General features: G+C 46.4%; 1 protein-coding gene across 1 annotated transcript in view; it reads left to right on the top strand.

The window, feature by feature from the left end:
• The first annotated feature begins 1,127 nt into the window (after positions 1–1,127).
• LOC137374817 (equilibrative nucleobase transporter 1-like) overlaps positions 1,128–10,130 on the top strand; it is a 480,520-nt gene continuing 471,517 nt past the window's right edge. Inside the window, exon 1 of the mRNA XM_068041340.1 lies at positions 1,128–1,317. Coding sequence (XP_067897441.1) covers positions 1,128–1,317 — 190 coding nt within the window. The remainder of the gene's footprint in view (positions 1,318–10,130) is intronic.

Here is a 10,130-nt window from a genome sequence, read left to right as displayed (position 1 = left end):
TGAGTACTGAGGGAGTGCTGCACTGTCGGAGGGTCTGAGGGTCAGTACTGAGGGAGTGCTGCACTGTCGGAGGGTGAGTACTGAGGGAGTGCTGCACTGTCGGAGGGTCAGTACTGAGGGAGTGCTGCACTGTCGGAGAGTCAGTACTGAGGGAGGGCTGCACTGTCGGAAGGTCAGTACTGAGGGAGTGCTGCCCTGTCGGAGGGTCAGTACTGAGGGAGGGCTGCACTGTCGGAAGGTCAGTACTGAGGGAGTGCTGCCCTGTGGGAGGGTGAGTACTGAGGGAGTGCTGCACTGTCGGAGGGTCAGTGCTGAGGGAGTGCTGCACTGTCGGAGAGTCAGTACTGAGGGAGTGCTGCACTGAGGGAGGGCTGCACTGTCGGAGGGGCAGTACTGAGGGAGTGCTGCACTGTCGGAGAGTGAGTACTGAGGGAGTGCTGCACTGTCGGAGGGTCAGTACTGAGGGAGTGCTGCACTCTTGGAGAGTCAGTACTGAGGGAGGGCTGCACTGTCGGAAGGTCAGTACTGAGGGAGTGCTGCCCTGTCGGAGGGTCAGTACTGAGGGAGTACTGCACTGTCGGAGGGTCAGTGCTGAGGGAGTGCTGCACTGTCGGAGAGTCAGTACTGAGGGAGTGCTGCACTGTCGGAGGGGCAGTACTGAGGGAGTGCTGCACTGTCGGAGAGTCAGTACTGAGGGAGTGCTGCCCTGTCGGAGGGTGAGTACTGAGGGAGTGCTGCACTGTCGGAGGGTCAGTGCTGAGGGAGTGCTGCACTGTCGGAGAGTCAGTACTGAGGGAGTGCTGCACTGTCGGAGGGGCAGTACTGAGGGAGTGCTGCCCTGTCGGAGGGTCAGTACTGAGGGAGAGCTGCACTGTCGGAGAGTCAGTACTGAGGGAGTGCAGTTTATCTCATTATCTCATTGCTGTTTGTGGGATCTTGCTGAACACAAATATGCTGCCAATTTCCCAGAGCAGTGATCACCCTTCCAGACTATTTCATTACTTGTGAAACACATTGGGATGTCCTGAGGTGATGTTAGGGGCTGTGTTTATGGGATTTCTTTCTTTCAGACGCAGGGACAACACGCTCCCAGTATATCGAAGGGAATATTCCAGGAGTGGGGACCGATGGGACTGTTGAGCAAAAGGGTGAAGCGGTATTTGACCTTTGCCGCTGGGCTTTTTGAGTGTATCGGCTTCGCGGGTGTGATATATGGCTGGGCCGCGCTCGTCTTTGTGCTGAAGACTGAGGAATATTTTTTCGACCTCTGTGTCCCACTGGACAACACCAGTGACCCCAGAGTGAGGAATGATACCGGTAAGTGTCCATGGATAGAATGAGTGAAAGAAAGAGGGGGAGAGCAGAGAGAATGTAGAGACAGTGAGAGATGGGATGTCGGGGAGGGGAAAGAGAAGGGGGGGGGGTGTGATTGAGAGAAGGAGAAAGGGTGAGAGAGAGAGAGATGGAAACAAAGTGAGCAATGGAACATGGAAGCATATGTGTGGATAGGGTGAGAGACAGAGGGATAGAGGTGAAATTGTCCAGTAAATGTTGAGGGAGAAATTGAGAGAAGTGGGGGTGGGGGGGTGGGGGGGCGGGGGGTTGGTGGCGGTGGTGGTGGTGGTGGTGGTGGTGGTGGGAGGAGAGGGAGAGAGATGAAGGAATAAAACAAATCCAGGGAAAGAGTGAGTGAGAGAGTGTGAAAGAGATTGTGAAGTTGCACCAGAAAGTCTGCAAGGAAGAGAGAAAGAGAAGGACAGAGAGGGATACAGAGAGAGAGAGGCATTGCAGCAGTAAATGTGCAGTGGCGGTGGGGGGGGGGGGCGTGGGGGGAGAGAGAGAGAGAGAGAGGGAGAGAGATAGGAATTGCACCAGTAAGTGTGCAAGAGAGAGAGAGAGAGAGAGAAAGAAATAATGAGAGATCAGGACGGAGAAGAGACTTTCAGAGGGAGACAGATGCAGGCCGTGAGAGACAGAGAATGAATGGAGAGAGAAAGAGAATGAGGAATGGCAGAAGTAATTGTGCAGGGGAGAGATTAAGAGAGATTGTTCTTCCTATAGAGGGATGCAGCAAAGGTTTACCAGACTGATTCCTGGGACGGTGGGACTGACGTACGAGGAGAGATTGAGTTGGTTAGGATTATATTCGCTGGGGTTCAGAAGAGTGAGGGGGGATCTCATAGAAACCTATAAAATTCTAACAGGACTTGACAGGGTCGATGCAGGAAGGATGTTCCCGATGGTGGGGGAGTCCAATACCATGGGTCATAGTCGGTAAATCTTTCAAGACTGAGGGAGCTTTGCCTTTGAGAGGACTGTCACATTTGTGATTTTTGTCCTGTCAGGATATGCCCAGAATGTGTTACAGACTGCAAAGATAGAAATTACTCAGCTTCTTTTTCTGGTAACTTACTTTCCTACCTATTGTTATGTCATCAGCAAATTTGGCAACCATACCTTCAGTCCCTTCATCCAAGGCATATATATAAATTGTAAAACGTTGCAGTCTCAGCACTGATCCCTGTGGGGATAGAGAGAGAGAGAGAAAGAGAAAGCGAGAATGTAAGAACATGGGAACATAAGAATAGGAGCAGGAGTAGGCCATTCAGCCCTTAGAGCCTGATCCACCATTCAATACGATCATGGCTGATCTGATTGTGACTTTAACTCCACTTTCCTGCCTGTCCCTGATCAGTCTTGAATATATTCAATGATCCAGACACCACTGCTCTCTGGGGAATTCCACAGATTAACCACCCTTTGAGACAAGAAATTCCTCCTTATCTCTGTCGTAAAAGGGAGACCTCTAGTTCAAGCTTCCCTCACCAGAGCAAACATCCTCTCAGCATCTACCCTGTCAAGCCCCCTCAGAATCTTGTATGTTTCAACAAGATCACCTCTCATTCTTCTAAACTCCAATGAGTATAGGCCCAACCTGCTCAACCTTTCCTTCATCCCAGGAATCGGCCTCGTCAACCTTCTCTGAACAGCTTCCAATCAAGTATATCCCTCTTTAAGTAAGGATACCAAAACTGCAAGCAGTTCTCTAGGTGTGGTCTCATTGCCCTGCACACTCGTAGCAGGAGTGCCCTACTTTTATACACCATCCCTCTTCCAATGAATGCTAATGTTACATTCACCTTCCTAATTACTTGCTGTCCCTGCTTGCTAACTTTTTGTGATTCATGTACTAGGACACCAAGATCCCTCTGTACGGCAACATTCTGCAGTCTCTCTCCTTTTCTATTCCTCTTGCCAAAGTGGACAACCTCACATTTTCCCACATTATACTCTATCTGCCCACTTCCTTAATCTATATATATCCCTTTGCAGACACTTTGGGTTGGATCTTGCCTCACCTCCCTCTTCTCCGGGTTTCCAGCTCTGGGCCTGGGTCTGAGGCTGCTGCTGAGCTGCTGTGGCTGTGATTGGCCGGCAGCTCTTGGGGACGGGATCCTTGACCCTATTCAGTCGAGAAAGGCACGGGGATCCTGCCTTTTTCACCCCAAAAGACTGGAGACTTGCTCCGGGGGTTGCAAAAATGCAGAGGCGGAGTTCCCTCCGGCTTTAAGAGTCCCTCATCCTGCACAAAATCTTAGCCTTTTGTGTCTTCCTCACAATTTGCTTTCCGACCTATCTTTGCACCATCCGCAAATTTAGCTGCAATACACTTGGTCCCTTCATCAAGTCATTTATATAGCTCATCAATAGTTGAGGCCCAGCGCTGATCCTTGTGCTTCTCTACTAGTTACAGTTTGTCAGTCTAAAAATAGCCCATTTACTCCACGTCTCTACTAGTTACAGTTTGTCAGTCTAAAAATAGCCCATTTATTCCACGTCTCTGCTTCCTTTTAGTGAGCCAGTCCTCTATTCATGCAAACATGTTTGTCAAACGTGTTTTCCCTTTCATAGATCCATGTTGACTCTGCCCAATATATCATTATTTTCTAAGTGTCTAGTTATCACATCCTTTATACTAGATATTATCAGTTTCCCTCCTACTTACGTCAAACTAACAGACCTGTAGTTCCCCGTGTTCTCTCTGCCTTCTTTCGTAAATAGTGGGGTTACATTTGTTACTTTCCAGTCTACAGGAACCTTTCCAGAATTTAGAGAATCTTGAAAGATAACCAATAATGCATCCACTAACTCTTTCGCCAACTCCGTACACACTTTGGGATGTAGCTCATCTGGTTTAGGGGATATATCAACTTTCAATCCAGTTAATTTTTTGAGTACTTTATTAATGCTAATTTCTTTCAGTTCCTCATTTTCATAAGTCCCTTGGTTGCCTAGTATTTTTGGGAGATCTTCTGTATCTTTTTTCTGTGAAGACAGACACTCCATCATTTCCCTAAAAGTCTAAAAGACTGAAAGTTTAGTAAGGAGGGGAAATTAGAGTACGAGAGAAAGCTAGCTAGAAATATAAAGACAGATAGTAAGAGTTTCTATAGATATTTAAAAAAGATGAGTTAACAAAGTGAGCTTTGGTCCTATAGAAAGTGAGCCTGGGGAATGAATAAGGGAAAATAAGGAGATGGCAGATGAATTGAACAGGTATTTGGGAGACCTGTGGAGACCTTTGAGGAGACAAGTAACATCCCAGAAATAGCTGTAAATCAGGAAATGGAAGGGAGAGAGGAACTCAAGAAAATTACAAGCACCAGGGAAGCGGTACTGAGCAAATTGTTGTAGCTGTGGGCTGACAAGTCACCGGGTCCTGAAAGACTTCATCCTAGAGTCTTAAAAGAAGTGGCTGGTGTGACAGTTGATGCATTGTTTTTAATTTTCCAAAATTCCCAAGATTCAGGGAAGGTTCCATTAGATTGGAAAATAGAGAACGTAACCGCTGTAATCAAAAAGGGAGGGAGACCGAAAGCAGGAAACTATAGGCTAATGACTTTAACATTTCTCATAGGGAAAATATTAGAAGCTGCTATTCAAGATCTTATAGCAGGGAATTTAGAAAAATTCCATATAATCAGGCAGAATCACCATGGTTTTGTGAAAGGGAAATCATGTTTAACCAATTTATTGGAGTTTTTTGAAGAAGTAACATGTGCTGTGGATAAGGGGGAACCAGTGGATGTACTGTACTTAGATTGTCAGAAGGAATTTGATAAGATGCCACATCAAAGGTTATTGTGGGAAATAAAAGCTCATGGTGTAGTGGGTAATATTTTGGCATGGGGAGAAGATTGGCTGGCTAGTAGGAAGCAGAGAGTAGGCATAATGGGTCACTTTATAGGTGGCAAGATGTTAACTAGTGATGTGCCACAGGGATCAGTGCTGTGGCCTCAAGTTTTTACAATTTATGAAAATGACCTGGGTGAAGGAGCTGAAGATATGGTTGCTAATTTTGCTGATGACACAAAGATAGGTCGGAAAGTAAGTTGTGAAGAGGACATAAGGAAGCTACAAAGGGATATAGATAGGTTAAGTGAGTGGGCAAAGACCTGGCAAATAGAGTATAATGTGGGAAAGTGTGAAATTGGCCGTTTTGACAGGAGGAATAAAAAAAAGCATATTATCTAAATGGTGAGAGATTGCAGAGCTCTGAGATGCAGAGGGATCTGGGTGTCCGACTGTATGAATCACAAAAGGTACAACAAGTAATTAGGAAAGCTAATGGAATGTTATTTTTTATTGCAAGGGGAATTGAATACAAACTTAGGGAGGTCATGCTTCAGTTATACAGGGCATTGGTGAGACCACATCTGGAGTACTGTGTAAAGTACTGGTCTCCTTATTTAAAGAATGATGAAATGTGTTGGAGGCAATTCAGAGAAGGTTTACTAGATGAAGGCATGGAATGGGTATCTTCTAAGGAAAGGTTTGACTGGCTCGGCATGTGTCTGCTGGAGTTTAGAAGAGTAATAGGCGACTTAATTGAAACATATAAGATTCTGAGATTTCTTGACAGGGTGGATGTGAAAAGGATGTTTCCTCTTGTGGGAGAATCTCAAACTAGGGGCCACTGTTTAAAAATAAGGGGTCGCCCATTTAAAACAGAGATGAGAAGAAATTATTTCTCTGAGGGTCGTGTGTCTTTGGAATTCTCTTACTTTAAAGATGGTGGCGGCAGAGTCTGCAAAGGGATATTTTTAAAGCAGAGGTAGATAGATTCTTGATAAGCAAGGGGGGCTAGGTGGAAATGTGGAGTTGAGGTTACAATCAGATTAGCCATGATCTTGTTGAATGGCGGAGCAGGCTCGAGGGGCCGAGTGGCCTCCTCCTCCTCTCAATTTGTACGTTCTAATGTTCCTTTCTTGAGCACAGGTGTTACATTTGTGATTTTCCGATCAGCTGGACCTTTCCAGAATCCAGGGAAGTTTGGAAGATAACAACCAATGCATCCACTATCTCTGCAGCAGCAACTTTTTAAGATTCCAGGCTACAGGCCACCATGTCCATGGGACTTGTCAGTCTTTCACTCTATTAGCTTTCCTAATGCCTAATAAGAGAGAAATGGCACCGGTAAGTGTACCGTGGAGGTATTAAGAAAGATAGATAGAGACAGAGAGAGAAATGGTACCAGTAAGTGTGCAGTGGAGGTATTAAGCAAGATAGATAGATAGAGGGAGAGAGCGGAATGTGATCAGTAAGTGTGCTGTGAAGGTGTTAAGCAAGATAGATAGATAAAGGGAGATAGAGGAATGTCACCAGTAAGTGTGCAGTGGAAGTATTAAGCAAGGTAGATAGATAGAGAGAGAGCGAGAGAGGAATGTTACCAGTAAGTGTGCAGTGGAAGTATTAAGCAAGGTAGATAGATAGAGAGAGAGCGAGAGAGGAATGTTACCAGTAAGTGTGCAGTGGAAGTATTAAGCAAGGTAGATAGATAGAGAGAGAGCGAGAGAGGAATGTCACCAGTAAGTGTGCAGTGGAAGTATTAAGCAAGGTAGATAGAAAGAGAGAGAGGGAGAGAGGAATGTCACCAGTAAGTGTGCAGTGGAAGTATTAAGCAAGGTAGATAGATAGAGAGAGAGAGAGGAATGTCACCAGTAAGTGAGCAGTGGAGGTATTAAGCTAGATGGGAAGATAGAGAGAGAGAGAGAGACAGGAATGTCACCAGTAAGTCGGCTGTGAAGGTATTAAGTAAGATAAATAGAGAGAGGGTGAGACATGCATGTCACCAGGAAGTGTGCATTGGAGGTATTAAGCAAGGTAGAAAGAGAGAGAGAGAGAGAAGGATAGAGAGAGAGAGAGAGAAGGAGAGAGAGAGAAAGAGAGAGAGAAAGAGAGAGAGAAAGAGAGAGCGAGGGAGAGAGAGAGAGAGAGAGAGAGAGGGAGACGGTCCCAGTAAGTTCTGCAGTGGAGGTATTAAGCAAGGTAGATAGATAGAGAGTGAGAGGGGGGAATGTCACCAGTAAGTGTGCAGTGGAGGTACTAAGCAAGATAGATAGAGATGGAGAGAGAAATGGTATCAGTAAGTGTGCAGTGGAGGTATTAAGAAAGATAGACAGACAGAGTGAGAGAGAGAGAGATAGAGACGAATGTCACCTGTAAGTGTGCTGTGAAGGTATTAAGCAAGATTGTTAGATAGAGGGAGAGAGAGGAATGTCACCAGTAAGTGAGCAGTGGAGGTATTAAGCTAGATAGTTTGAAAGCGAGAGAGAGAAGTAGACAGAGAGCGAGTGAGAGAGACAGAGAGAGAGGGAGAGACGAATGTCACCAGTAATTATGCTGTGAAGATATTAAGCAAGATAGACAGAGAGAGAGCGAGAGAGGAATGTTACCAGTAAGTGAGCAGTGGAGGTATTAATCTAGATCGGTAGATAGAGAGAGAGAGAGAGGGAGATCATCCCAGTAAGTGTGCAGTGGAGGTATTAGGCAAGGTAGATAGATAGAGAGAGAGAGGGAGATCGTCCCAGTAAGTGTGCAGTGGAGGTATTAGGCAAGGTAGATAGATAGAGAGAGAGGGGGGAATGTCTCCAGTTAGTGCGCCGTGAAGGTATTAAGCAACATCGATAGATAGAGGGAGAAAGAGGAATGTTACCAGTAAGTGTGCAGCGGAGGTATTAAGCAAGATAGATAGATAGAGAGAGAGAGGGGGGAATGTCACCAATAATTGTGCAGTGGAGGTATTAAGCCAGAGAGCGAGAGAGCGAGGGAGTGAGAGAGAGAGCGAGAGAGAGGAATGTCACCAGTAAGTGTGCAGTGGAGGCACTAAGCAGGATAGATAGAGATGGAGAGACAGAGAGAGAAATGGTATCAATAAGAATGCAGTGGAGGTATTAAGAAAGATAGACAGGGAGAGCGAGAGAGCGAGACAGACAGAGAGAGAGAGAGCGAGAGGGAGGGGAATGTCACCAGTAAGTGTGCAGTGGAGGTATTAAGCTAGATAAAGAGAGAGTGTGAGAGAAGGGAATGTCACCAGTAAGTGTGCAGTGGAGGCACTAAGCAGGATAGATAGAGATGGAGAGACAGAGAGAGGAATGGTATCAATAAGAATGCAGTGGAGGTATTAAGAAAGATAGACAGGGAGAGCGAGAGAGCGAGACAGACAGAGAGAGAGAGAGCGAGAGGGAGGGGAATGTTTCCAGTAAGTGTGCAGTGGTGGTACTAAGCAAGATAGAGAGAGACGGAGAGACAGAGAGAGAAATGGTATCAATAAGAATGCAGTGGAGGTATTAAGAAAGATGGACAGGGAGAGCGAGAGAGCGAGACAGACAGAGAGAGAGAGAGCGAGAGGGAGGGGAATGTTTCCAGTAAGTGTGCAGTGGAGGTACTAAGCAAGATAGAGAGAGACGGAGAGAGAAATTGTATCAGTAAGTATGCAGTGGAGGTATTAACCAAGATAGACAGAGAGAGAGAGAGTGAGAGAGAGATGAATGTCACCAGTAAGAGTGCTGTGAAGGTATTAAGCAAGATAGATAGATAGAGGGAGATAGATGAAGGTACTAAGCAAGGTACATTGATAGAGAGAGCGCGAGAGAGGAATGTTACCAGTAAGTGAGCAGTGGCGGTATTAAGCAAATTAGATAGATAGCGGGTGAGAGAGGCATGTCACCAGGGAGTGTGCAGTGGAGGTATTAAGCAAGGTAGACAGATAGAGAGAGCGAGAGTGGACTGTCACCAGCAAGTGTGCAGTGGAGGTATTAAGCAAGAGAGAGAGAGAGAGGGGGAGTGAGAGAGAGAGAGAGAGAGGAATGTCACCAGTAAGCAGTGGAAGTATTAAGCAAGGGAGATAGATAGAGAGAGAGCGAGAGAGGACTGTCACCAGTAAGTGTGCAGTGGAGGTATTAAGCAAGATTGGTAGATACAGGGGGGAGAGAGGCAAACCAACAGTAAGTGTACAGTGGAGGTATTAAGCGAGATAGATCGAAAACAAGGGAGGGAGAGGAATGTCACTAGAAAGTGTGCAGTGGAGGTATTTAGCAAGATAGTGGGGGAGAGAGAGAGGGAAGGAGAGATAGAAAGAGAGGGAGAGAGAGGAATGTCACCAGTAAGTGTGCAGTGGAGGTGTTAAGCAAGAGAGAGAGAGAGAGAACGAGAAAGAGACGAATGTCACCAGTAAGTGTGCCGTGAAGGTATTAAGCAAGATAGATAGATAACGGGAGTGGTAGGAATTTCACCAGTAAGTGTGCAGTGGAAGTATTAAGCAAGGCAGGTAGAAGAGAGAGAGCGAGAAAGGGCTGTCACCAGTAAGTGTGCAGTGGAGGTATTCTTCTTTTGGGCCTCCTTATCTCGAGAGACAATGGATACGCGCCTGGAGGTGGTCAGTGGTTTGTGAAGCAGCGCCTGGAGTGGCTATAAAGGCCAATTCTGGAGTGACAGGCTCTTCCACAGGTGCTGCAGAGAAATTTGTTTGTTGGGGGACAGTTGGCTCTCCCCTTGCGCCTCTGTCTTTTTTCCTGCCAACTACTAAGTCTCTTCGACTCGCCACAATTTAGCCCTGTCTTTATGGCTGCCCGCCAGCTCTGGCGAATGCTGGCAACTGACTCCCACGACTTGTGATCAATGTCACACGATTTCATGTCACGTTTGCAGACGTCTTTATAACGGAGACATGGACGGCCGGTGGGTCTGATACCAGTGGCGAGCTCGCTGTACAATGTGTCTTTGGGGATCCTGCCATCTTCCATGCGGCTCACATGGCCAAGCCATCTCAAGCGCCGCTGACTCAGTAG

Source organism: Heterodontus francisci, chromosome 11 (assembly GCF_036365525.1).
Source record: "Heterodontus francisci isolate sHetFra1 chromosome 11, sHetFra1.hap1, whole genome shotgun sequence".
NCBI lineage: Eukaryota > Metazoa > Chordata > Chondrichthyes > Heterodontiformes > Heterodontidae > Heterodontus > Heterodontus francisci.
The sequence above is the reverse complement of the archived record's forward strand: the minus strand, read 5'-3'. Positions and strand labels throughout refer to the sequence as shown.